The following is a 25,754-nucleotide window of genomic DNA, read 5'->3' on the forward strand; positions in this document are numbered from 1 at the left end:
AGGTGGCGAGATCAAAGTTCGGAACTGTGTGGCATGGGTAGGGGACGTGGTTAAGATGGGAATAATGAACGTATAGTATAGAAGATAGTCCGGTGTTTGATTCAAAGATAAAGTGGAGGATTGGAAGAGTGTCGTCGATGGCCGTACTTGGATTGTAAGGCACGCGCCTCTTTTACTGAGTTTTGGTCATCAATCAGCAGGTAGGTATGTAGGTGTATGCAGTGTCACTTACAATAGTGCAAGTGCCGTGCCCCACAGCTAGGTAGTGACGTTTCGTTAACCGTGCGTAGGTTGGTTAGGTAGGTACCTACATACCTGTAGAGGTAGCACTACCCCACCATACTAGCCCGATACCTCTACATACACTACCTCTAGGTATAAGGGAAGGGTAGAGGTCCCGCTGTAGTGGACAAGGACAGTGGCTAGGTAGCTCTAGAACTACACTACCTCTAGGTCATGTGTGTATGGCTAGAGGTACCTACCTACCTATCTGCGATTGGTACTTCGACATCTGAAGTCGAATGTTGAGGAACTCGCAACACGAAATTGGAAGCATGCAACTCCTACCTAACAAAGGAAAGATGGAAACTTCAAGACGGATGGAAGCCCGGCTCTTGGCAGGGGGCCTTTAGGTTGAGTTAGGGATTGCAGGGCAGTAAGGTAGGTGATGCTCGGGACTTACAGCTTTGAAGGGGAGAAGAGCCCTGGAATTCAGGGAACATCTGATGGAAGCTTCTTCGCCCTTTGCACTGCCAGGCAGGCACGTCTGGATGGCATGGATCCCTTTACTTACAACAATGTCTCCTCGATTTACCAATGCCGTGATCGCATCACATGCCACCTTTACTTGTAGTGTGTGCACCACCTGCTTGTCAATACTTACCTACATACTTCCAACAAAGTTGTATCTGGATCACCATCCGGGAGTGGCTGCCATCATCAGCTGTGCTGTTGAAAAGAAGGAGAGCATGGCTGTTCGCGCACATTCATCACCCATCGGACGAGATTGTGAAAGACAACGGAGCCCTCACCGCCCCCCCAACAGCCAAGAACCAAGCCGTTCCCTCCAACAAGACGGCAAGGAAATCCTGGCTCCACGATGAAACTCGTGTAGTCCATCCACGATTGGCGCCTGTACACATGGTCCACCGCCCGTGTTGACACGCAGAGTTGGACATCCCCCAAGGACCCAGAGTTGGACCCAGGCCGGGAGCTAGGCTGTAAACCAGGGGGAATCCCACGACCCCGATCGAAACCCCAGCGATCGCCTACGCGGCCATGTCACTACCGATGCCTTTTCCCGAAGCTGCCCTTGATGCTCGACAAGAAGAGCTTGGCTTGGCCAGGACAAACTCCCATCGAAATGCCATCTTACCGTCCCAACCAGCTGTGTTCGACACGATTGTGTCTTCCTCCATGGCCCCGACTGCTGCCCCTGTTACCAAAGATCCGTCGCCGTCTGCGTCTTCGCCTCCGGAACGCCGTCGGGTAGTGCTCCCGGATCCCGTTGCGCTCAAGTACGTACCCCAATACATACATGCCCCTGAACCATCGACGCGCTTCTAACAAGGCTCAGATATCTTGGAGAGGATCCTGCCGTCACAGTTGTCGAGACTAGCTGTGTCCTCCATGGCTACGAGTTATACTTGGTCGAACAATGGGCCTGCTCCCGGCGATCACCCGCTTTGGCCATCGTTACCTATACAGGTGATCCGAAACACTCGATAGTCGTCGGCGTCCTGGAAGTAACAAAGGAAGACAAGGGCTGGTCCCAACGACTGGAAGCCTACTTTAAAGCAATACAGCAGCACCATGCTAGGCCAAAAGAGACAGAGTTGGGTGAGCTCATGGTCACTAATCTCAGCAGTTTCCCGTCCGCCTTAACTGTTATACCCGTTCCCGACGGTGACTTGCGCCACAATCTGCGCGTCTTCATTGTCAACGAGAACCTGAAGCGCTTGGGATGTTCGGGACGCTCAGGTCTCACGTTATCAGACCCCACGCCCGCCACCCAGGCCAAGTTCACTCAGCTGTACAAGATATCCGAGAAAATCTCCTTTCAGGACGCCGTGGTCGAATTGGTCAAGCTATGCCAGGTGGCATTATTTATCTTTGGCCTGCTCGACCAGGTGTACATTGACGGGCTCCTTTGTGACGTCACGGAAGCAGCCATCAACAATTGGTGGACAGATATCGGATCCGAGTACTTTAACGTTGAACCGACAGATGGAATCTTGGGGCCAACTACGGTTGCTGCTCTGTTGGGAACCCTGATAGGCGCCAGGAACCGACTCAGCTATTGCAATGCTCCAGTTTCCAAGGATGTCTTTGATGTTGACTGCACGAAAAGGGGTATCGGAGCGTTCCAAAAATCGCAGAAACTCGAAAGAACACGACGCCTCGACCGGCAAACCCTTCTCAAGCTTCACCAGTTAACCGCCAAGGCCGCCGCAGGAGAGGGTTGGGGTGTACAAAAGGCCGTCAAGTCCACTGTTGCAGAAATAGGAGGCAAGAGAGGTGAGCTGGTGATAGGTATGGTGGGAGGAAAAGACAAAGGGAACATTGGAGATATCGAAACCCTAGATCTGGACAAGTTTATCAACTTGACAACAGGCGAGCGACCGAAGTGGCTGTGGCATGGCAAACTGAGGAGGACGCTCAACGATTACGGACATATGATACCTCCATTTGGCGGGAAAGATGTTAAAGATGATGTATTATCACAGGCAGGAAGTCGAAGGGCCCAGTCGATGCTCATAGACGAGGAACAGGAAGTCAAAAAAGCGACAGAGGAGTTAATGGGTTCATACTCAGCACCGACAGCCTCAGCAGCTAGTACCACGGATATTCCTGCCGATAAAGACGCTTTGCGCAAAACGGTCTTCAAGAGTGTGGCTGGAAAGGTGAGCGATGCCCGCTCAGGACTGGGCCGTATCAGAGATGCTGTCGGTACGGGTTTACGAAGCCACGTCAACCGCCCATCTAGAGACGATACTCCCAATACGGCGGCAGCAATGAGTCTAGCCCCAAGTATAGCAAGCTTGGCGCAGACATCTACTGCTCTGACAAGTCCAGTGGCGGTTGGACGGGTATTCACATGGCGTTCGAGACCAGAGGAGTACTTGAGAGGAATCAAGGAAAGGGACCTCAACGAATCTACACCAGCACTATCGATTGCCAGCACCACAGCCGGAGCTCCTTCGATTATTAGACAGTCATCAGGCTCACATCGCAGAGAAGCTGGTATCACAAGATCAGAGCCCGGGGTCGCAGAGAAGGCCAAAAGTCTCGATGCTCCCATCACCAACTCGGTCCCAGATCCCAACGAGCTTCTAGGGCCCATCCAGGCCCTCGAGCGAACCACAAACCTCCCCATATCCTTACTCCATCGCCGCCACAGCATCCACGGCTTTAGTCCCAGGCTCATCCTCAACCAGCCTTCCAATGAAGCCAAATATCCTCGCCGCCTCTCCTTCAGCGCAGCCGAGGATGCTGTGCTAGGGTGGGACGAAGTCTACGACATCAGCAACCTTATCTCATCCCTTGAAGGGCCCTCGACAACATCAGCCGCCATCCAGCAGCAGCACCTCTCCGACGGTACCCTCTTCAAAACCCAAGCCGAGCTCGCTCACTCCCTTTATGCGCACCTCTCGGCCCTCCAATCCGACCTCTCGCCCTGGGTCTCTTCCAAGCTGTCCTCAGTCGAAAGCCTAGACGAGACTTTTACTCGGCAGCAGCACGAATTACAGTCGCTCTACCTGCACGTCAGCGACGCGTACCAGCGCATCCGACATTCCGGGGAGGAGATTGTGGGCGAGGAGCGCCATAGGCTGCACGAGGCCGTGAAAGACGTGGAGGTTCTGGTAGCCAAGCTGGAGTACGAGATTGGCGCGCTCGTGGACAAGGTACAGGATGTTGAGGATGGGGTAGAGAGATTTGAGGCGCAGGTGGCAGACGTGGAGAGACGGGCGGAGGAGTTGAAGAACGTACTGGAGACGGAGACGTGGTTTCATTGGTTCATGAGGACGTTGACGGGCATTGGCACAGGCCCAAATATCACGCAGGGAGTGACTTCGATGAAGATGGAGGAGGAGGGTGATAAGAGGGAGTGAGGAGATGAAGGTCCTTATATATATACTTTGTTCGGGGAGGGCATGATGGTGCTCGTTGAGGGCCGAAACTGAGAGGCCGGGGCGCTTAATCCACAGTGCTAGTGGGAGCACATTGGGTGATATTGGGAGTTTGTTTGTTCTGCGGTTATTTCCTTCTCTTGTTTTGGCATTAGGCAATTTGCATCGTACGGCGTTGGGACACACTTCGAGCATAGGTTTACTATAGACAGATTGCCATGAGGCAGAGTTAATATAAATAATTATTTTTATCACATTAGTTCCCATCGCACTACTCTCCATCTAGAACAATGATAATACTTGTGTAATCCAATGGTATTACCAATTACCAGGTCTAAACAAAAAAAGACCTCTAAAGGTTCCAAAGTATGGAAAGAAAACTAAACACTAGTCAAACTGATACAACAAAAGAAAAGAAAAAGAAAAAGTAGAGCTGAGAAGCTCATGGTCTTCGTTCCCTACCGGTCGCCAGTCACCCTAAACCTGTAAAATATGTGTCTATTCTATATGCCACCTTTGTGATCGTTCCACCGAACCAGACTTTTCCACGCGTTAACAAGACTTTACTCAATCCTCTTCTTACCCTCCTCGGCGTTGATGTACCGCGCCGTGCTAAGGCCGCGCTCATGCTTAGCGACCAATGGCCCAAGGATCTTGTCCTTGCGCACAACCTTGGTGATGGTCTCATGATAACCTTCCACGGCCCAGGGGCGAGGAACCAGCTTTGGCCAGTTAACCTGTTTTTGTCATGTTAGTAAACCGCCTAAGAAAAAGTGGTGAAAAAAGTTAAAGCAAAGAATGAACTCACATAGAGCATGCCGTTCGAAATGATAAACGTCAGCGACCACGCCGCGACAGCCGTCCAGAAAATGATGAACAACCTCATCGGCCACACGGCACTATCGGGTAGCCTGGGCGTCCACATGCCCACAAACACAAAGAACAGACTAAAGGCGGCCAAGTAGGGGATTGCCTGGATCAACACCGGCCTGCGGTCGACAAAGACCAGCTGAGAACCGATGTTCGCTGCGCCGGGCTGGTAGACGCCCAGGAAGAGGTCAAAGGCGTCCTGCCTTGGACCGTCGAAGAAGTTGTTCTTGCAGTACCTCGTCACAGCAATGTTGGCGTCGGCGAGCGCGCCGGCCTTGGTACGCTTGCCCGTCCGGGTCAGGTCCGTCTTCATGGCGCCGGTGCCGGCGTAGCTGTTGGACACAATGTCGGCGTTGTCGGCCCACATGTTGCGGAACATGAACTCGAAGGCTGGGTCCTCGTCCTTGAACTGGGAGCCGCGCGCCATGAGGCCAAGGTCGATGAACATCCTGTCAAGCGTCCAGCGCGCGAGCATGGACTGCACAACGTTGGTGCGATCGAGGCAGTCCATGCAGTTGGTGCGCACTACGCTCGTCTGGAGGTTGCGAACTTCAAGACGGCCACCGTTGACCTGGCTGGCGGGAGAGTCGACGGCGCGGAAGTATTGCTGGGCAATCAGGGCCTCGTGCATTCTGTCGATGAGGAGCTGGGCACGGTGCATCTGAAGTCCCTTGGTCTCGGCGTGGAAGTCGAAGTAGATGTAGTGAAGGCGGTCGAAGGAGGTCTGGGGCTTAGTGCTGGTTTCGATGGTGTGGAACTTTTCGTCGGTTAATGCGTCGGACTGGACACGTTCCTTGGGCGATGATACGAGGCGGTCGACCATCTGCTCGTAAGCTAGCTTGACGCGGGTCTCGCGGCCCTTCTGGTTGACCAGGTTCACCAGATAGTTGTCGCCATAGAGACGAATTTGCTCGTCAAAATGCGCCTTTGCTGCGGGGAAGGCGGCCTCGGTGCTCTTGAGCTGAATCGTAGGGGTATACTTGAGGTTGTTCACTTCGGCCCAGTAGACAGGGACACTTCCACGTGTTTGCACATAGGACAGGACCTGCATCTCCTTGCCGTCACTTCCACCGAGCTTCCCACTCTGCATGTCGCCGCTACCAGTGAAACCTCCCAAGCCGCTACCACGGTCGTTCAAGACCACGATCTGTTCCGTCTCATTGTAATTGGAGGCATGGCCCTCGGCATCGATGCCTCGAGAGAAGTAACGGGTACCAGCGCGGTGTCGTGATCGGCGGGTGATCAAGGCAATCGTTATGGGGGTACCCTTAAAGGTGGTCGAGTGGATCTCGAACATGCCGAAGATGACGGGAAGAATGTAGGGGTCGATGCCGGGCTGGGGAGCAGGAGAGCCCCTCCCTCCCTTGGTTCGGAAGTTGATGAGGTCGGACTGGAGGAATCGGTTCCAGAAGAAGCGGTCGTCGGCACGCTGCCACAAAGGCGTGGAGAGGTCATGTTGGGCTTGTCTCTGGCTGGTGTTTGTGACGTCAAGCGAGTAGGAAAAGTACATGGGCCCGGACTTGATGAAGCCCCTGAGCAAGTTCAAAAACTTGTCCTCATCGTGGTCGTGAATCTGTCGTTCGCGGAGGGGGAGGAACTCGGTCGCGACAACCTTGTACACCATATGGCCCCTGAGGCGGCCGACTGGTTGCGCTTTGGTGATGACGATGATGTACTTATCTGCAAAGTGTAAGTTTACGGAAAGGAGTTACATGACGATACAGGGGTTTATTCACCTAGGCGCAACCTGACAACACCCAGGATACCGGCGATGCTGGATACGCGGGCAACGCGCTTGCCGGCGAGGAGGGAGGCATCGCTCAGACGGATATCGCCAGTGGGGCGGTCGATTGTCAAGGCCGGCGCATTGGGGCTGGAGGGCGAGGTGAAGATGTAAGAGTCCGAGGCGGCCTGGACGTTGATGTCCCGGAAGGGGAGCGTCATGATGAGGCAATGTGTGTTGTCTGCAGATAACGTAGAAGCTGACTCGACGGGAAGCACTTGGACGACGTTCTTGAGGGACGGATGAAAAGGGACAGCAACAGACTTGGGGATGGCCTCGTCATGAAATGGACCGAAATTATGTTGTTTCGATACAGTGTCCCGATCTGGCCATGGACCTACAGGGCCCTGAACTCTGGAAGTTTTGCCTCCTGTTGCCGGTCCTTGTAGCGGGTCTGTTAGCGGGCGGTAATCTCACTGCGCCTTCCCCGGATGCGTTGACGTGTGGATGGAATTTGACATGGACCCCAATGCGATGCAGTGGAACACTTTGTTCAGTTGTGCCCGGAATCCCACCTCACCGTCGAACATTGTGGCCACTGCCCGGGCACCTACCATAGAGGTAGAGGTAGGTGGTAGGTACCTCACTAGCATCCAGAGACCTGATCACCTCGATGAAACTCGAAGCCGCTGAAAGTGCTTGCCCGCAAAACATCACCACACACACACACACAACCAGGAAATGCCCGCCTGCCCCTTTCAGTCAGCTCCGTCCCTGCCGGCCGTCATCATCAAAGCCAGGCGTGACGCAACCCTTTCTCTCCCGGCCCAATCACGTGTAAAGAAAGACCCGAGTGCACGTGCCATTTCTTGCACCGCCCTGCAGCACAACCTGCCCGGCTCCTGCTGAGGGCTCCCGCCAGTGGATTGCTGCAGCGGTGGGCTGCCGTAGTCAGAGTGCTTCCAGCGACCTGACCTTCCCCGTCATCACCAGAACCTACCTAGGCAATGACGGCCGCCCTGCCCTGTCCATCAAACACCAAACACTGAAGCGAATCCATTCACGGGCCCCCCAGTCATCCCGTCCACCACCACCACCAGGCACTCCCAAACTGAATTGTTCCCTGGCCTTCCTTCCGGCGGCGTGCTGCTCCTCCCGCCCTCCGTCACCTTCAACAACAAACTTCTTGTCTTGAACTCAACAACTGTTTTCCTCGATTTTCTGCTTCAACGAATCCATACCCGATACCCAAACTTGCTGCTTCGCGCGTCACGTTCCCGTCCAGCCTTTGTAGTGGCGACCTGCAAACGACTAATCAAGCACCTGACACCTTTTTGCCCTTTATCTCTTGGTTAATTAATCTGGCCCCCCGGTAGCGCCGCAACCCGCTTCGCCAGCAACCCCGTCTAATCTCCCGACTACACATCAACGTCACCACACCACATCATCTGTCCATAATGGCCACTCGTGGACCTCCCGGCGCGCGCCCTGGCATGGGAAACCGCTTTGCCCAGTTCAAGCTGGTATTGTTGGGTTCGTAACAATGATGATGGGCTCATGGAGGGGGGCTTTGATGCTGACCTGCATGCAGGTGAATCGGCGGTTGGAAAGAGCTCGATAGTCTTGCGCTTCGTCAAGGTACGCCCAGCTCCTCCTCGGCGCTTGATGGGATTGAAACGGGCAACTGACCTCCATCCAGGACCAGTTTGACTCGTACAGAGAATCCACGATTGGCGCCGCTTTCCTAACACAGACCATTGCTCTCGACGAAAACACAACGGTCAAGTTCGAGATCTGGGATACCGCCGGCCAGGAGCGCTACAAGTCTCTAGCGCCCATGTACTACAGGAATGCCAACTGTGCAGTAGTCGTTTACGATATCACACAGGCGGTATGTGGCCTCTCGAGGTCCTTGTCTCTGCCCGCGACATGAGCTGACGTAACCCCCTTCTAGGCATCTCTGGACAAGGCCAAGTCGTGGGTCAAGGAACTTCAGCGCCAAGCAAACGAGAATATCATTATCGCTCTTGCCGGTAACAAGTTGGATCTCGTCCAGGAGCAACCCGATAAGCGTGCGATTCAGACGGCCGACGCCCAGGCATATGCAAAGGAGGCCGGCCTTCTCTTCTTCGAGACTTCTGCCAAGACTGCCGAGAACGTGCAAAACCTGTTCACCGAGATTGCGAAGAAGCTGCCCCTCGACCAAGTTGGACCGAGGCATGCTCGCCCTGGCCAACGACCGGGTGTCAGTCTAGCTCCCGAGGGGGCCAACACCCAGGTTGGAGGGCCTTGTGCTTGCTGAGCCTGTGACGGGGACTGTTTCGGAGTTTGGGAGCTACGTATGGAAGAAATACCCGGTGCATCTACAGGAGTGGGGAGCGTGCCGGTGTCGAAAGGTCGATACGTGAATGACCGGCGCAACGGCAGACCTGGGTCCCTTTGCACAAAGAGAAGGCCAGGGGAGATGGGTGGGGTTTCTCATGTGAGACTGGACTGTCGTGCGGCTGCATGACATGGTTCCGTTTCATTACCGGCTCTGGTCGATGGGTGTTTTGTTCCTCTTTTTCCTTGGACGGGGTGCCCTTCCACGGTCGAAGGACTGGTGAAGCACATCAGCTGCCCCTATGGACATGATTCATGATACTGGTAGGTCCATCTTATGTTGTACACTATGCAGATAGAGGCAACAGCCTGCTGGAGGAGGGGTGTTGCGCGCGTGGTTAATGGTAATTATGCTATTGATTTTACTTTGAGCGTCGGGCAATCTGAAAGATATTTTACTGCCTTTAATAGGCATGCTTTGGCAAAGAAGTGTTTTGCATCTCTACTAGTGTACTGTGTTGGTACCACAGGCTCGATGTGTATCTGCGTACAGTGTGCAGCCATACATACCTATCTATCTCTAGCTACATAGCTCTTGTAGGAAAGAGAACTGAACTGACCTTGAATGGGTGGGGGACCAGGATCATTCATCGGATTTAGAAATGGCCCAGAAAATGGCCACAAACGGATGGAAGCAAGGCCAAGAAGTCGGTGCAGCACCACTGGAAGCAAGGAAAGCGGCACACTGTGTTGAAGCTCCGTCTACACTACTTACTGCAAGTACACTAGTGTAACTTGAACCTGTGGGCTGCCAAACTCTTGCCTGCCCGCGTCGTCCCGGAACTTTGCCGACCGGGAGCTCTTTTTTGCTCAGACCCTCCGAGCCCAGTCCGTTCCGTCTGAGCCTCCAATTCGCAATTCCAGGCCCGGGACTTCTCCGCTGCACTCAACCACCACCACCCTCCACCCATCCCATATCCTCAGTTGCGCCTCAAGGCCCTATACCATCCCCCTCATGTTGCGCACATCATTGCGATCCGTGAGGGCGCTGGGCAGCAGGCCTTCTGCCGCTGTTGCTGGCCGCCAATGGCAAGCAACCGTCGTGCGCCGTGCGGCCGTGTCCGGTCAGGTATGAGGTCATCTACTTCTGCGAAGCTTCAGTTCCTCGCCTTCCCCGTCCCGAGCCCTGACTCGGTACCTATGAACCTGCCTGCCTCTATCACCCATCATACTATGTAACTAACGCCCAACTCCCTCGCTCCCATATAGCGCTTCTTCGCCGACGACAAGAAGCCCGTTGTCCCTGAGCCCTCTCAGCCCGCCGTCCTCCCGGCCTCCGAGACCCTGACTTCTCCATCCACTCCTCCTCCTGCGTCGCCCCAGGTCGAGCCCACGTCCACCGTCCCTCCCGAGGCCGCCCCCTTGACGCCCCCCGCCCCCGAGGCCACTGTCATCCCCCCCGTCGCCGAGGAGCCCGTCGTCCCTCCTACTCTTCCTACTCCCCGCAAGAAGAAGGGCTTCTTCCGCAGGCTGCGCAACTTTTTCCTGTCCCTCACCATTCTTGGCGCCATCGCCTTCGGTGGTGGCGTCTACTACTCGCGCATCAACGACGCCTTCCACGACTTCTTCACTGAGTACATCCCCTATGGCGAGCAGGCTGTTCTGTACTTGGAGGAGCTGGATTTCAAGAAGCGCTTCCCCGATGTGGTCAGCAGGGTGACCGGTCGTCCTCGCGACTCCGGTGAGCAGGTCAAGGTCCCTGCCCAGAGTGGTGCCTCGTGGCGCGTTGCCTCTGGTGGCGAGCCTGCCGGTCGTCAGTCTAGCTCTATCAAGAAGGCTGGCGCTGCCGCCCAGGACGCTGTCCCCAAGTCTGAGCCCGCCGTTGTTGCTGCTGCCAAGGAGGATACTGCTGAGCTTCCCAAGACCGAGGCCACCACCACCGCTACTCCGGCCGAGCCCGCTCCTGGCCCTGCTACCGCTGCTGCTCCCGCCGCCACCGATGCTTCCGGCACCCCCGTGAAGAAGCCCTTCAAGGCTCCCGAGGTTGACGAGCCCTCTCGCTGGCCCCCTGCCTCGCCCATTGACCCCCTGAACGTCAACGGTGCCACCGACCCCATTGTCCAGGACCTCGTCAAGATGTTGAACGACGTCATCACCGTTATCAACCACGACAACGCCAACGAGAAGTACGCCCCCACTATCTGCAAGGCCAAGAACGAGCTCTCCAAGGTTGCCGACAAGATCAATGAGATGAAGGCCAAGGTTGAGGCCGACGCTGCTAAGCAGGTTAAGGCTCGCGTTGATGGGTTCGACAAGGCTGCCAACGAGCTTGTTTCTCGGGTTGAGTCCGCGATGGCCGCCCAGGAGGCTGCTTGGCGCCGCGAGTTTGAAGAGGAGATAACCCGCCTCAAGAAGAGCTACGATGAGAAGGTCCACCTGATTCAGGACCGCGAGCACCAGATTGCCGAGGAGAAGCTCAACAACCGTCTCCTTGAGCAGGCCATTCAGCTTCAGCGCCAGTTTACCGAGAACATCAAGAAGCACGTTGAGCAGGAGCGCGATGGGCGTCTTGGCAAGCTTAACGAGCTTCACAAGGCTGTTGCCGAGCTTGAGAGGCTCACCTCTGGCTTGAACGAGGTTGTCGATACCAACCTCCGCACTCAGCAGCTCCATGTTGCTGTTGATGCCGTTCGTGCCAGCCTTGAGGACGCTCACCACCCCCGTCCCTTCATCAAGGAGCTCGTTGCTTTGAAGGAGATTGCTGCCGACGACCCCGTAGTCGATGCTGCTATCGCTTCCATTAACCCCACCGCTTACCAGCGTGGCATTCCTACCACCGCCGAGCTCATCGACCGCTTCCGCCGCGTTGCTACCGAGGTTCGCAAGGCTTCTCTTCTCCCCGAGGATGCCGGTGTTGCCAGTCACGCTTCTAGCTATGTCCTCAGCAAGTTGATGTTCAAGAAGGAGGGCCTTGCGGCTGGTGACGATGTTGAGAGCATCCTTACCCGCACTCAGACCTACCTTGAGGAGGGCGATCTCGACAATGCGGCGAGAGAGATGAACGGTCTCAAGGGCTGGGCCAAGACCCTCAGCAGGGATTGGCTCGGTGAGGTCAGGAAGGTGTTGGAGGTTCAGCAGGCGTTGGATGTCATTCAGGCAGAGGCCAGGCTGCAGAGCTTGAGGGTGGAGTAAATAGGATTGTTCGTTACGAGTAGTAGGCTTAGCACGCATTCCCTTTGTTGTGAGACTCTAAGGTTACAGTGGCAATCCGAGACAAAATAGAGGCGCTTTTTTTTTCTGGTTGTATTCGTGTGCGTACTTGTATTTGTGTAGTTTATGACACTTGAAATGGATTCAATTCGGCGATTCGGCAGCATGATTTCATTTCACAATGTTCTCCACTGCATGGTCGGTACTCTCATAGCTTTGTACAAACCGTTTTTTGGGGGGATATTTTTCCGTATTTTTGTTGACGTGACGAATTGCGGGCTCCGAGTTGCGGCGCTTGGGACGGCGACTTCTGCAGTGAGGGGCCGGGTTGGAAACCAAGCACACCATACGAGATCACGAAACAATATCCTCAACTTCATCCATAAGTATTCCACTGGCTCCGAGCCTTTCACCTGGCAAAATCTCCGGATAATTGAGCGATAAATGTCTCGTCGATTTCTACACTCACTTCGACCTATCCATCAGCGACAACTCTCCAGCTTCCGTTTTCGGCCGAACAAACCCAACCGCTTCTCTACTTCATCTTCCCACTCGCTCACTGGCCTCACCCAAAGAGCAAAACTATTTCCAGCCAAGCCAACAACAAACATACACCACTTCACCTTCAGACCTCCCCTTCGCACTTGCCATACCACACCTTTCAAAATGGCCTCCTCACAGCGCACCTACGACGACGCCCTATCCCGTCTCGCCCAACTCCAATCCAACCGCACTATCGTCAACCTCTTCGGTAGTGACGACAGCAACAATGACTCCCAAAACAAGCCTGCCGCCAAAAAGGACCTCAACTCCCTCGCAATCCCCGAAATGCTCTCCTGGCTCGCCCGCGCCGGCTACACGCCATCATCCCTTGCCGCCACGGGGCTCAAGTGCGTGCACGTAGCGGGAACCAAGGGTAAAGGGTCCGTGTCGGCGCTGGTTTCTTCCATCATCTCCCAATACCCCCCTCCTCCTTTTCCTGGGACTGCCGCCGCCGCTGATGACGGTGGTGATGGTGGTGGTGCCCACATCATCAAAAAGCCTGTCGTGGGAACCTACACATCGCCGCACGTCCTCTCGGTCCGCGAACGGATCCAGCTCGACAACGTCCCCGTGTCCCGCGAAAAGTTTGCGCTTTACTTCTTTGAAGTCTGGGACCGGCTGTCGGCCGCAGCCCGAGCGGCTCGGGATCCGGTTCAGTCCGAGGCAGAGTATGACGGGCCCGGCACGAAACCGTTTTACTTTCGGTTCTTGACCATCTTGGCCTTTCACATCTTTGTCCGCGAGGGGGTGAAGCAAGCGGTGATTGAATGTGGGATCGGCGGGGAATATGACTCGACGAACTTCTTGAGTCCCGAGTGCGTGACGGCCAGCGTTGTCACGCAGCTGGGGATTGATCACGTGGCTATGTTGGGAAATACCCTTGAGAAAATTGCGTGGAATAAGAGCGGGATTTTTAGGAAAGGGGTCAAAGGGTTTACGAGGAGGCTGGATGGGGAAGCTCAGAAAGGAGTGATGGAGCTGTTGAGGAATAGAGCGCAGGAGAAGGAAGTGGAGAAGCTGGTGGAGGTGCGGGATGAGCAGGTTGAGAAGTGGAAGGGCGTGGAGGGGGTCAAGTTGGAAGGGCCATTTCAAAAGTTTAACATGGCGTTGGCCGTGGCGGCGGCGAGGGAGCACTTGATCAGGGTGGGACACAAATTCGAGGGGGCTTTTGGGGAGGAAGGCTGGAAATTGGATGATATCCCGCCTGAGTTTGAGAAGGGTTTGAAGGAGGCTAGCCTTAAGGGCAGGTGCGAGTCTTTTAGAGACTCCAAGGGGACGGAGTGGTTTGTTGATGGAGCGCATACGGAGGATAGCCTGGCGGGTGTTGGACAGTGGTTTGCTGGGAAGGTGAAGGAGGGCGATGTCAATGTCTTGGTGTTCAACCAGCAGGATAGGAACCCGGAGGTCTTGTTGAGGGCTCTTCTTACGGCCGCGCATAAGCAAAGCGGGACAACGACGCCGGTGTTCACCTACGCGGTGCTCACAAGGAACGAGGAAAAGGCGCCGGCGGAAGGTGAGCCGGAGAGAGATCTCGCGGTGCAGTTGCAGGGGCAGAAGATTGTTCAGGAAGCTAGTGCGGGGATCGAGACCTCGGTCTACAACGCAGTAGAGCCGGCCATGGAACAGGTTCAGAAGATCGCTGAGCAGGCGCGCAAGGACGGCAAGACGTGTAATGTCCTTGTAACGGGAAGCTTCCACCTTCTTGGTGGCGTTCTCAAGACAGTTGAGTATGTTGAATATTAAGTACTGGCTTGCTTTTTTCCTTTTACCCCCTTGTTCTATCTTCCTGTACTTTTCCTGTATTTCCCTGTGTTTGTAACAAAGAAAAGATGCCGCGAAGCAAAATGCCAAATCCTGTACATACCATGTGAAAAATGGAGGGATATCTAAAATATAAATGTTGAAAACTGCTGCCGAACCACAAGTCCCCTTCAGAGAGCATCTGCTTTTTCCAAAATGCCGAGCGCGCCACCCACGAGGTGAAGGCTGCCGGTGATGAGTGCCTGCACTTTCTGTTCGCCTTCCGTGGTGTGTGCCAGGCCCCTGGCCTTGTTGATGGCCTCCTCAATAGTAGGGATAAGCATGACATTCGCAGAGGGGTCGAGGGTCGACCACCTCTCCGCAAAGACTCGTTGTTGTGTCATGTTTTCAATGTCCTTGGGGTCATATTGATGGTTGACAAAGTCTATTGAAGGTTAGTATCAGCAAATCATGGAAAGACCCAGGACAACATACCTTTTTTGTAGCCAGTCGTCGCATATGTTACATTGGTGCAAAAAATAACATGGCTGAAGCCAGTTCCCTCCGGATCAGCATTCTTGACAGTGTTGCAAAGCCCATCAAGGAAGTCAACGGCCTCAGACCGGCCTTGCTGGTTGAAGATGAGCACCTTGGGTCCGCCCTTGGCCTTCTTGACACACTCTTCGACAAACCATCTCCCCGCCACCTTCAGGCTGTCAACGGTATGTGCGCCATCAAGATGCCAGACAGCCTGGTCCTCCTCCTTGACCTCGCATCGGCCACGCCAGACAACCTGTTCGAGGCCTTGGACAAACTCGGATGATAGACTGTCGGTGCCAGGCTTGAAAGAAGGGTCCAGCTTTTTAAGAGCAGTTTCAGCGAGCGCGATAGCCAGCGTTGCGTTCTTCTTCTGGAAGACTGCATCGGGACGGATCTTGACGCCGTTGAGCCTGGAATCAACATCAAGGATCTTGAGATCCACGCCCTTTTCCACCGCCCTGTCCTTGAGCACCTGAGCTGCAGAGGGAACCTGCTCAATCGTGATTGCCGGGCTTCCCGTCTTCATGATACCCGCCTTGTGCCACGCAATCTTGTCGACCGTATCACCCAGGACAAAGACGTGGTCGATACCAAGGGTGCTGATACCGCTGGCCACGGGACGGTCCACCACGTTGGTAGCATCGTATTCACCCCCAATGCCAGTTTCGTAAATGGCTACATCGACGCCCTCGGACAGGTAGACGTGGTAACTCATCAAGGTAAGATAGCGAGCGTAAATGGGCTTGCTTCCCAGTTCTACCTCATCCTTAGCCAGCTTGGATGTCTCGAGACGATCCCAGACCTCGAAGAAGTAGCGGGCAAACAGTTCCTCGGAGATGGGCTTGGAGTCGATACGGATGCGTTCCCGGACAGCAATCAGATGGGGGGAGGTGAAGAGACCGATGCGCTTGGGAATGCCGTGAGTCCGCTGATGACGCGTGAGGATGGAGTCGACAAAGGCACAGATGCTGCCCTTGCCCTTGGTACCGGCTACGTGGACGATGTTGAGGCGATCGAGATCTTGGGAGGAGTAGCCGATGCGGGCGAGGTAGGCACGCATCTCCTTTACCGAGTGCGCATCGGGACGGATACCCGCTTTGCGCCGGGCTTCAATGACGGCGAAGGGGGTCTGGAGGGAGTTGAGCGCATCGATTGCGTCCTGCGATATGGTGAGTGTTTGGGGTTCTGTGGAGCGGGGAAAGGTTGGTTGACTCACATTGTATGTTCTAGCGCTGGATGCCATGGTGCGTTTTGTGAAGAAGAGGTGATGATGGGTGATGGTGAGCGACCTCAGAGGGGAGACGAGGGCAAGTCGAAAAGCTATGGGCCTCAAAACATGGTGCATCAGGCCGTTGGTTTCAAAGAGATGATAATCGGGTATCCGAAGACGTATGATACCTGCCCTGGTGTTAGTGGCATTCACGATACCAAAACTCCCAATCCCATCAACTACGATTCAATCCTAACCCACCTTGTCGCTCACAGTCACTTCGATGGTAAAAGAAAAGAAGACGGGATGTTCCGTTTCGCGATGCTTGGCTTACCCATTCGGTTGGAGCTCTAGTTCTAGACACGCCGGCCCTGGAACACCGACGTCAGTACTTAACATGATCTTGGCATTTTCAACTGAGTGTTTGAACCCCGCCAAAAACCACCTGGCCCCACCTCAGCTATGTACTAGTCTATGCGGTGGTTAGTGTTACTAGCTATGCTGAGCATCTTCCCTAATGTCCTCAAAAGCCACTTTCACGATATAAATATAATATCGATGGCAAGGTGGCCGAGCGGTCTAAGGCGCCAGGTTCAGGTCCACCTGAATTCACTCATCCCGAGTTTCCTGGTCTAGAAATAGGCGCGAGTTCGAATCTCGCCCTTGTCAATTGTCTTTTTGTAGACTTTGTTGTTATTTTCGCATAGCTTCCTTTTATCTGGTGCACATTGGACGCAGATGTGTTTCCCGAGCTATCCGCCGTGCATTAACGGCCCGGGTGAGCTTCGTTTTGATGGGATGACAGAGCGCTCGCTTTCCCGGTGTAGAGGTAATTATCCCCGAGAAAGGATGAAAGGAGACGTCTTCACCATAGCAATATCAACCTGCCGCCAACGATGTACAGCAAGCAGATCATGTTATATAGAACTTGCATCCCGCTGCCCCCCAGCCAGTATACTGAAGCCCAGCTCGTGCAATGCTGCGCAATATCAATGTCCCGGAGCTACAGCAGACACCTACCAAGACCTAGGTTATTCCATATGTAATACCCCGACTCTTTTCTTCCCTATCAGCCCACAATGTCCTCTTGATCCCTTCGGTTTCCGACTTCGCCTCGCGGAATGCGCGGTTACGTCCAGACGGCTTTGGATATCACCAATACATCCTATTATCAGTTTATTCCAAAAGTTTCTGCCTCTCACCTGATATCAATTCCTGCCCAGACGAGCCAGACTCATCATGTCTGGCCCATGCCGGCGGATACTGTTGGACAGGCGCTCCGTCGGTGATTGGCACGGTTAAATGCCTTGGATAAAGTCGAAAGATGTGGAGCTATGGGAATGCGCCCGGCTGCGTGGGTGGAGCGGAGGGGAGCGTGGGGTTCTGTTTCGGCCACCCCCCCTGAAGGAACCGCTGCAGGGCACCCCTAGCTCCGGGATAGCTTTCACTAACAAACAGACCAGACAGCGTCAATGACATGGCGTAGCTGCTTCCATGCATCCCGTCGCTCTGCTGCATCTTGACAACGGAACCTTCATTGAGGCGGGTGCTGGGTACCTCTAGCAAATCCCCGCCCTACGTACTCGCCTGGCATGATCTCTGACAGTTTGGACTTTTTTCTTGCTGTCAGGACAGCCACAGCTCCACGCACTAGCGTATGACAACCCATCCAAGCTTCCATCCTCCTCGATGCAGCAACACACACGATGAACTAGCAGGAGGGGTGGCCAGACCAGACAGAGCATCAAGGCATACAATCGTTGCTGGAGTCTGGACTCTGGACCCCATAGCTAGGTAGCTATCCGGATTCCTGGCTAAAAGAAGATTCCGAGCCGCCATGTTAGACTAACATACGAAGACATATTTATACCTGTTCCTGTTCCCTCCATCTTTTCCTCCCTCGTACTTCTCCTCTTCCAGTCTTGTCTTTCCCTTCAACTTCTGTCCTCTCTCACCTCCATCAACAACACCACAGAGATAGTACCCCTTGTCCCCTGATCACCACCAAACAAATCTTGAAAATGGCTACCGACGGCAAGTCTGTAAGTTTCCCGTTACTCTGTTTCTCCCTGAAGCCAGTACTGACCACTCACTCTCCAGAACCTCTCCTTCGTTCTTAACAAGCCCCTCGACGTCTGCTTCCAGGACAAGCCTGTCCCCAAGATCAACTCCCCCCATGACGTACTCGTCGCCGTCAACTACACCGGCATCTGCGGCTCCGATGTCCACTACTGGCTCCATGGCGCTATCGGCCACTTTGTTGTGAAGGACCCCATGGTTCTCGGCCACGAGTCCGCCGGTACCATTGTTGCCGTCGGCGATGCCGTCAAGACTCTTTCCGTCGGCGACCGTGTCGCCCTCGAGCCCGGCTACCCCTGCCGCCGCTGCGTCCACTGCCTTTCCGGCCACTACAACCTCTGCCCCGAAATGCGGTTCGCCGCCACCCCTCCTTACGACGGCACCCTGACCGGCTTCTGGACCGCCCCCGCCGACTTCTGCTACAAGCTTCCCGAGACCGTCTCGCTCCAGGAAGGTGCCCTGATCGAACCCCTCGCTGTCGCCGTCCACATCACCAAGCAGGCCAAGATCCAGCCCGGCCAGACCGTGGTCGTCATGGGCGCCGGCCCCGTCGGCCTCCTCTGCGCCGCCGTTGCCAAGGCCTACGGCGCCTCCAAGGTCGTCTCGGTCGACATTGTCCCCTCCAAGCTCGAGTTCGCCAAGTCGTTCGCCGCCACCCACACCTACCTCTCGCAACGCGTGTCGCCCGAGGAGAACGCACGCAACATCATTGCGGCCGCCGACCTCGGCGAGGGTGCCGACGCCGTCATCGACGCCAGCGGCGCCGAGCCCTCCATCCAGGCGGCACTCCACGTCGTCCGTCAGGGCGGCCACTACGTCCAGGGCGGTATGGGCAAGGACAACATCACCTTCCCCATTATGGCGCTCTGCATCAAGGAGGTCACGGCCAGCGGCTCGTTCCGCTACGGCAGCGGTGACTACAGGCTGGCTATTCAGCTTGTTGAGCAGGGCAAGGTTGATGTCAAGAAGCTCGTCAACGGCGTTGTTCCCTTCAAGAATGCTGAGGAGGCTTTCAAGAAGGTTAAGGAGGGTGAGGTTATCAAGATCCTCATTGCTGGCCCTAACGAGGAGGTCGAGGGTGGTCTTGATACTACTGTCGATGAGAAGAAGTTGAAAGAGGCCAAGGCTTGCGGTGGTTCTGGCTGCTGCTAAGTGCTGGGGCGGATGTGAAGACAAGAAAAAAGGAAAGGAAAATATCGCATTGTAATTCTTGCTTCTTCTTTTTTTGGGTTCTGGCGATGGCGTTTAGGTTCGGGTCATTCTTTGTATATATACATAGGCATATAGTCTGAAACCAAGTCTTTGTGATTGAGATGTCGTCCTGCGCTTCCTCTTTTACATAAAAGTTGACCACCGTGAGATGTATCTAAGTATCATCCACCCCTTTCAACATATTTGTTTCTTTTCCCGCTTTGGCCCGTTCATTACATCCCCAAATATCTAGCCTCGAGCTTCGTCTCCTTGGTAGCCCCCTTGACCCCAATCCTCACCACCTCGTTCGGCACAATATCAACCAAATTATCCTCAAACACCACCAAATCATCCTCCGTCTCCACCACCAGACCCTTGATCGGCACCTCGGCGCTGATCTCCACCGCCGTGCCATCCTCCGACAGCACCACCTTAAGCTCCTTCGGCTTCTGCAAATGCAGATACTTGAGCGGTTCAGGCCAGTTCACATACCTAGCAATCTGTTTGCCATCGCGATCAAACAAGTACGCCGCCACAACCGTGCGCTTCTCCTGGTCCTTTCCACCGCCCGCGATGACGGGCACCTCCCTGGCGTCAATCTCCGTCGACCTGTTCTCCGGGAGGGTGATCCGCTCGACAACCATCTCGTTGAACGTCTGCTCGCCCGTCTCGACGTCCCACCCCTTCACAAGACAGTCGACCTCGAGGTCCTCGAGCGTCAGATTACTTGCCCACACCTCCACCTTGGTGCTCACATCCACATTCACGCGCGTGTACCGATCCTTGGGGTGGCGGTGCTCCGTCCTGGTGATACCAATGCTCACGGGCGCCATCTCCCTCTTGACCGTGAAATAGGCCATCTTGGGTCGCAGATAATAGTCAGCAATGCTCCAGCTCGTAACCGGCCAGCAGTCGTTAATCTGCCACACCAGCGCGCCGCCGCAGTACTCCCTGCCGGGGCCCTTCCACTGCCGCTTCCAGAGCCTGTAGGCTGAGGCCAGACACTCGCCCTGCATGAGCTGGGTGGCGTAGACGAACTGCTCGAGCGGGTCCGGTCCGTAGCGCATGTTTTCCACCAGGTAGAGCGCGATGCGCCGCTCATGCCCGTCGGCTTTGTTGTGGAAGTCTACTGTGGAGGATTGAGGGTACCGATCGGGATCGCTCTTGCCGAGGGGCAGGTAGGCGTCAATGGTCTTGACGTTGGGGAAGGCTTGCATGCCGAACTCGGACACGAAGCGGCCGCCGAGCTTGTCGAAGTTTTGCCATTTTTCTTGGGTGCCGTGCCACACATTCCATTGGTGGATGTCGCCCACGGTAGGGTCATGTGTGTCGACGCCGTCGCCCCAGGGTGAGCCCGGGTGGTAGTAAGTGGATGGGATAAGCTCGGAGCAGACGTTGGGGAGGATCTTCTCGTAGATGTAGCGGGCGGGGAAGTCGGTCTTCAGCCAGTTGTCGGCGTTCTTGTCCTCGTACTTGTATGTGAGGCTGACGCTTTCCTGGTACTGGTAGTCTTCGTTGTTTCCGGCCCAGATGACGATGGAAGGGTGGTGACGCAGAAGCTTGACGTTCTCGTAGGCTTCGCGCTCGATAGACTCGAGAAGGGCAGGCCAGGCAGGGTAGTTGCCGCAGCCGAACATGAAGTCTTGCCATACGAGAATGCCGAGCTCGTCGCAGGCGTCGTAGAAGGCTTGCTCTTCGTAGATACCGCCGCCCCAGACGCGGATCATGAACTGGTTGCCGTCGGCCACGAGCTTGATCCAGTCGTAGTATCTCTCCTTGGTGATCCGAGGGATGAAGTTGTCGGCAGGAATCCAGTCGCTGCCACCGCAGTAAAGGGGTATGTCGTTGACTTGGAAGAAGAAGCTCTTGCCGGGCTGGCCCTTAAGTGGTCGCTGGATGAGCTCAGCTCTGCGCAAGCCGACCCTCTTCTCGACCTCGTCTTCCTCGCTATCACCGGAGATAAGAGTAGCCTTGACCTGGTACAGGGGTTGCTTGCCATATCGAATGGGGTACCAGAGTGAAGGATTCTCGAGGGCGAAAGAGGCCGTGGCCTTGCCAGAACTGACTTGGACAGTTTCCGAGGCAACTTGCGTGCCGTCGAGGGAAATATCGAACCGCACTTTGTCTGCCTTGCCCTCGACCTCAGCAGTAACCTCGATATCGGCAGACTTGAGGTCCTCCGGAACAGTCGACTGAATGTTAAGGTCTGCTAGCCTGCTTTCGAAGATTTCCAGGTTGATTGGTCTCCAGGGACCGCAGGTCAGGAGGGTCGGGCCCCAATCCCATCCCTATATGTGACTAGTAAGTAAAGTGTTTCTAAGACCAGGCGTTACAGACCGAGACAACTCACCCAGTGATACTGCGCTTTCCTCACGGCCAGTCTCGAGTTATCACCATTCCAGCACCCCCACTTGTGATCGGGATATTTCTCAACTAGCTTCCACCCCCTGAGGTAAGCACTGTCAAAGTCAATGACAAGCTCGTTGTCATCCTCTTTTAGCAAAGACGTAACTTCAACACGTTCGGGGATGAACATGTTGTCTGCCTCGAGGATAGTGCTGCCGTTGAGCTTGACAGTGGCGAAGGTGTCGAGGCCGTCAAAGGCCAGGACGGCCTTGCCATTCTCGGGAATACTGGCTCCCTTGAAGGTAGTCTTGTAAGTCCATTGGGCCTCGCCGACCCACTGAACGTCAAGCTCGTTCTTGCCGATAAAGGGATCGGGGATCAAGCCGTGGTGGAGGAGGTCTAGGTGGACATTGGTAGGGAACTGAGCGACGGGCAGGAACTTGCTGTGCTCTTTGTCGGCTTGTCTGAACCTCCAGTTCTTGTCGATGGGGATTACGGAGCGGGGAGACATGTTGTAGAAGGAATGTATAGGTAAAAAAGAGAGGATCGATGGAGGGGATGTGTTATATCAAGAGTATCAAACAATTCCCCGTCCTGCTTCCAGAGACAGAAACGACAGGACACTGACGAGGAAAGATGCTGCTGAAAAAAAGGAACCACTTGGTTCTGAGAATGAAGCGCAGTTTTCCCATATTTAAGTCGAGGATGCGATACGTTCGAGTGGTAGTCAGAGGTAGCCAAGTTACCCGGGTACCTCGATGGGCTGTTAGGTAGTAGGTAGTCCCATCTCATCCTCCTCATGAAGCTCTGGAAGTTGATGGCGGGGAAAGACATCCAGCTGCATGAGAACCCCTGAACACCCCACCAAGCATGACGCTTGTAGCGCTCTACACCACACTAAAAACCAGACTGTATGAGTGGTACGTACCTACCTATTCATCCATCATGCTGGCGATGCAGGCACAGCGGGGACGTTGTTGCAACGCGGCTGCTTCATCTTGACATGTACATATCTTCTCGGAGCTGTCAGGCATCTTGTGTCTGTATCGTTATGTCATGAACCGCAGATACCGTAGCTGTCAACCGACCCAAGATATCATGACTTGGTGCGCTTCTCAAACGGATTTGTCAACTCTTCATCTTGATGTCCATAGGTGACTTGTGATTCTGCAACTGAACAGTCGGGAATCAAGTCTGCGATAACAACACGCCGAGACTGTATACAGTCCAGAGATCTGATAACATGAGAGAAGTCTTGGCCAAGACCCCTGAAGCGCGGAGGGAGACCTTCCGCTTCCCAATTCACATAGTAGGCTAAATCCCCACCGTGTGAGCGCGGCTACGGCCAGCTTCAGCAACATTTGGCCCCAGCCCTTTAAAGACTTTCGACCCTGGTGTGACGATGGGAGAGGTGAATTCGCACGGTATTAGGCGCGATATCACAGGTGCGGATATTATGTATGGCGCTGAAGACCAAAAGTCATATCGTTCCGTTCCCGGAGAAGTTCCATCCCGGTTGAGGCGGATGGGCGCACTCCGTAAACACAAGATCCGTTATCAAGCGCTCAACTTTCTCCATAAGATGTGTAAAAAATCTTGGTACAAATGTCAAAGTCCACAAGCAGTAAACGCCAAGCTTGAATATACAAAAGATGTCATAATCTACAAGTCAATACAATGGTAGGCTATGCAAAACAAAGGTCCAAGAAAACCGCTCCGCCGACGCCAATTTTCACACCCCTTAATAAAGCCCTGACTTGCCAACATGTCCCCCTCTGTTTCCCAAAACGAGGGATGTGCCATTGTTGAGACCAGATAAAAAGCAAGACGCATATGGTATCATAGGCAAGGCTGGGGTAAAAAAACGCCTTCTCCCAGAAAAATGACGACCCAAAACATCAACCCATGCAGATTCAACAACAACCATTGTTCCTCCTTCTGCCACTAGTGAGCGTAAAGACTTCCTCCCACTCCCTCAACCCCTGGACTCCTCGCCTTGGCTTGCGCCTCCGATTTCTTGTTCCCTGTTCGTCCCCGGTCATGGAGCTTTTAATACTTGCCCCATCGCTCGCACCACCGCTCCATCCACCTCCATAATCGCCATACTGAATCCCGCTCATCGGATCATCTGGGTCAATCTCGCCCAACTCAATCTTGGTCAAGATCATCCTCGCCAGTCTCCCAAACACCTCGTCAACACCCTCGCCGCTGAAGGCGCTGACTTCCATCGTCACTGGAACATTGACCATACTTGCCCATCGACTCGCGTCTACCGCCGAAACCTCTCGTCCATCCGGCGCCACCGTAGCTTGTAGCTGCGACCCGAGTCCATACCCGTAACTCGTACTCGTACTGTCTCCCGGGCGGATGGTAGATGTAGTAGACGAAGCGTAGCTCCCCGCTTGCAACGGCGTCCCGGCCACGCTGACGCCCGCGCTCCCCGTATGCACACTACTAATCGTATACGGAATGCTATGCGCGCTGATACTGCTTGGCGTAGGTGGCGGCAGCGGGCCGAGCAGGTCCTCTTCGTCACCGGGATGGCCGCCCCCGGCTAGGTCGAGTTTGTTCCCCACCAGGATGAGACTCAGGTTCGGCGAGGCGAGCGCGCGGGCGTCGTTGAGAAAGGGCTGCAGGTTGGAGAAGCTGTTGTGGGATGTGATGTCGTAGCAGAGCACGGCTCCAGCGGCGCCGCGGTAGTAGGAGCGGGACACGGAGCGGAAGCGCTCGGTTCCGGCAGTGTCCCAGAGTTGTAGCTTGATGCGCTTCCGGCGGGCGCCGGTGCCGACTTTTATGATTTTGGAGGCGAATTCGACGCCGATTGTTTGGGAGGAGAGGACGCGCCACTCGCTTTTCACGAAGCGATGAAGGAGGCAGGATCTGGGGTTCAAGCGGTTAGATGGGGATCAGAGTTGTGGAATTGGGTTAGCGATGCTTACTTTCCTGACCCGCTTGGTCCAAGGAGGATGATCTTTGCGAGGTAATCGTACATACTCCCCAGTTCCTGTGCTCAGAATGACTGTTAGATAGAGGTGCCAACGTAATCCCACTCTTGGATTTATTACCTGCTCTCTCCCAGTCCCCGCGCTCTCCTCGCTCGTAGCGGATGACCGCCTAGGTCTTGTCATGGTGAATGAATGGTCCGAAGTGTAGCCGGAAATATGGCTTCTTGAAATCCTCTGGTATCCCAGCTGACGGACGATTTACCGTCTTTCGATTAAGCGATGGAGCACAATGGGCCGAGTTTGGTTGTCTTTTCGCCGCGAGACCTATTCTGTTATCGGGTTGCTATCTGTGATGACGAATTCGAGCTCTGTCGTTTTGTGAGGAGTTCATGTGGTCAGTTGACTTGGGCGTATCTGTTTTTTCTCGATTCTCAAATCCGAGGAATATGTCGGGCAATCTGATTTCGAGCAGCGCGCAAATGCTGTCGTAGATGGTGAAATCGTCGATATCTAGTTTGTAGGTTGAATTGTTTGTGTTTGTTAAACCATGGATATGCTGTCACCCGGTTCGGCCGCTGGGGGGTTGGCGAGACAAGGCTCCACAACGTGTGGGAGAGGCTAAGTTATCGCGGCAACAAGGGACTTTGATAAGGACGGACTTCCCAACTGAAGTTGCCTAGCTTGTAGAAGGGCGCCAGGCAGGGGTCGATACTCGATGGTATGGTCGCGTGGTAAGATGGTCGTTGGGTATCGTACCTATGTCGGTTGCGAAGTGACAACTGAGTTATCAGAGGTGAAGAGCATCGACAACAGAAAAAGTCGGTCTGCAGAGGTAGGATATCAGGGTTGCTTTCACAGGATGCAAGATTGGACCCAACGTCACAGTCTTTGATTGCAGCCAACAA

At 54.6% G+C, this 25,754-nt stretch overlaps 8 protein-coding genes and 1 non-coding gene across 9 annotated transcripts; 5 read left to right on the forward strand and 4 right to left on the reverse strand.

Moving 5' to 3' along the window:
* Positions 1-1,416: 1,416 nt before the first annotated feature.
* On the forward strand, positions 1,417-4,112 carry B0T23DRAFT_402454 (uncharacterized protein; the record flags this gene model as incomplete). The annotated part of the gene is made up of 2 exons (XM_062838669.1): positions 1,417-1,517; positions 1,577-4,112. 2 exons carry the CDS (start codon positions 1,417-1,419, stop codon positions 4,110-4,112), a joined length of 2,637 nt encoding a protein of 878 aa, XP_062695570.1.
* Positions 4,113-4,360: 248 nt separating this feature from the next.
* Positions 4,361-7,406, reverse strand: B0T23DRAFT_410731 (SAC1 family phosphatidylinositol-3-phosphatase). Its single transcript, XM_062839414.1, has 3 exons — positions 6,737-7,406; positions 4,939-6,680; positions 4,361-4,867 (listed from the first exon to the last, which is right to left on the reverse strand). Exons 1-3 carry the CDS (start codon positions 6,942-6,944, stop codon positions 4,694-4,696), a joined length of 2,124 nt encoding a protein of 707 aa, XP_062695571.1. The 5' UTR covers positions 6,945-7,406; the 3' UTR covers positions 4,361-4,693.
* A 774-nt stretch (positions 7,407-8,180) lies between these two features.
* B0T23DRAFT_402456 (mitochondrial inner membrane protein-domain-containing protein) lies at positions 8,181-12,237 on the forward strand (the record flags this gene model as incomplete). Its single annotated transcript, XM_062838670.1, has 8 exons — positions 8,181-8,256; positions 8,315-8,361; positions 8,423-8,614; positions 8,678-9,001; positions 9,401-9,478; positions 9,835-9,876; positions 9,920-10,174; positions 10,315-12,237. The coding sequence occupies 8 exons, from the start codon at positions 8,181-8,183 to the stop codon at positions 12,235-12,237; spliced, it is 2,937 nt and encodes a 978-aa protein (XP_062695572.1).
* Positions 12,238-12,921: 684 nt separating this feature from the next.
* On the forward strand, positions 12,922-14,525 carry B0T23DRAFT_393571 (Mur ligase; the record flags this gene model as incomplete). The annotated part of the gene is made up of 2 exons (XM_062838084.1): positions 12,922-14,467; positions 14,518-14,525. The coding sequence occupies 2 exons, from the start codon at positions 12,922-12,924 to the stop codon at positions 14,523-14,525; spliced, it is 1,554 nt and encodes a 517-aa protein (XP_062695573.1).
* Positions 14,526-14,729: 204 nt separating this feature from the next.
* On the reverse strand, positions 14,730-16,423 carry B0T23DRAFT_310128 (tetrahydrofolylpolyglutamate synthase; the record flags this gene model as incomplete). Its single annotated transcript, XM_062834565.1, has 3 exons — positions 14,730-14,983; positions 15,034-16,237; positions 16,295-16,423. 3 exons carry the CDS (start codon positions 16,421-16,423, stop codon positions 14,730-14,732), a joined length of 1,587 nt encoding a protein of 528 aa, XP_062695574.1.
* Positions 16,424-16,848: 425 nt separating this feature from the next.
* B0T23DRAFT_t83 lies at positions 16,849-16,957 on the forward strand. Its single transcript has one exon. It is a non-coding gene; the product is annotated as a tRNA-Leu (tRNA).
* A 1,101-nt stretch (positions 16,958-18,058) lies between these two features.
* On the forward strand, positions 18,059-19,655 carry B0T23DRAFT_80641 (chaperonin 10-like protein). The gene is made up of 2 exons (XM_062841820.1): positions 18,059-18,330; positions 18,389-19,655. Exons 1-2 carry the CDS (start codon positions 18,310-18,312, stop codon positions 19,517-19,519), a joined length of 1,152 nt encoding a protein of 383 aa, XP_062695575.1. The 5' UTR covers positions 18,059-18,309; the 3' UTR covers positions 19,520-19,655.
* Positions 19,656-19,673: 18 nt separating this feature from the next.
* B0T23DRAFT_333074 (glycoside hydrolase superfamily) lies at positions 19,674-22,751 on the reverse strand. The gene is made up of 2 exons (XM_062835755.1): positions 21,909-22,751; positions 19,674-21,846 (listed from the first exon to the last, which is right to left on the reverse strand). The coding sequence occupies exons 1-2, from the start codon at positions 22,413-22,415 to the stop codon at positions 19,792-19,794; spliced, it is 2,562 nt and encodes an 853-aa protein (XP_062695576.1). The 5' UTR covers positions 22,416-22,751; the 3' UTR covers positions 19,674-19,791.
* A 951-nt stretch (positions 22,752-23,702) lies between these two features.
* On the reverse strand, positions 23,703-25,252 carry B0T23DRAFT_80681 (P-loop containing nucleoside triphosphate hydrolase protein). Its single transcript, XM_062841821.1, has 3 exons — positions 24,970-25,252; positions 24,844-24,908; positions 23,703-24,784 (listed from the first exon to the last, which is right to left on the reverse strand). Exons 1-3 carry the CDS (start codon positions 25,030-25,032, stop codon positions 23,818-23,820), a joined length of 1,095 nt encoding a protein of 364 aa, XP_062695577.1. The 5' UTR covers positions 25,033-25,252; the 3' UTR covers positions 23,703-23,817.
* Positions 25,253-25,754: the final 502 nt, after the last annotated feature.

The sequence above is a fragment of the Neurospora hispaniola genome (genome assembly GCF_033458365.1).
Source record: "Neurospora hispaniola strain FGSC 10403 chromosome Unknown B0T23scaffold_2, whole genome shotgun sequence".
NCBI classification, from domain to species: Eukaryota; Fungi; Ascomycota; class Sordariomycetes; order Sordariales; family Sordariaceae; genus Neurospora; species Neurospora hispaniola.

Excerpts from the sequence above, each read along its gene's own strand:
- B0T23DRAFT_410731 (XM_062839414.1), bottom strand. The coding sequence starts at position 6,944 with ATGACGCTCCCCTTCCGGGACATCAACGTCCAGGCCGCCTCGGACTCT. Across the intron at positions 6,681-6,736 it reads TGTTGTCAGGTTGCGCCTAG|ATAAGTACATCATCGTCATC; the intron begins GTGAATAAACCC and ends TACACTTTGCAG. Across the intron at positions 4,868-4,938 it reads TTTCGAACGGCATGCTCTAT|GTTAACTGGCCAAAGCTGGT; the intron begins GTGAGTTCATTC and ends TGACAAAAACAG.
- B0T23DRAFT_80641 (XM_062841820.1), top strand. The coding sequence starts at position 18,310 with ATGGCTACCGACGGCAAGTCT. Across the intron at positions 18,331-18,388 it reads TGGCTACCGACGGCAAGTCT|AACCTCTCCTTCGTTCTTAA; the intron begins GTAAGTTTCCCG and ends CTCACTCTCCAG.
- B0T23DRAFT_333074 (XM_062835755.1), bottom strand. The coding sequence starts at position 22,415 with ATGTCTCCCCGCTCCGTAATCCCCATCGACAAGAACTGGAGGTTCAGA. Across the intron at positions 21,847-21,908 it reads GGAAAGCGCAGTATCACTGG|GGATGGGATTGGGGCCCGAC; the intron begins GTGAGTTGTCTC and ends AGTCACATATAG.
- B0T23DRAFT_80681 (XM_062841821.1), bottom strand. The coding sequence starts at position 25,032 with ATGACAAGACCTAGGCGGTCATCCGCTACGAGCGAGGAGAGCGCGGGG. Across the intron at positions 24,909-24,969 it reads CGGGGACTGGGAGAGAGCAG|GAACTGGGGAGTATGTACGA; the intron begins GTAATAAATCCA and ends TTCTGAGCACAG. Across the intron at positions 24,785-24,843 it reads GGACCAAGCGGGTCAGGAAA|ATCCTGCCTCCTTCATCGCT; the intron begins GTAAGCATCGCT and ends CTTGAACCCCAG.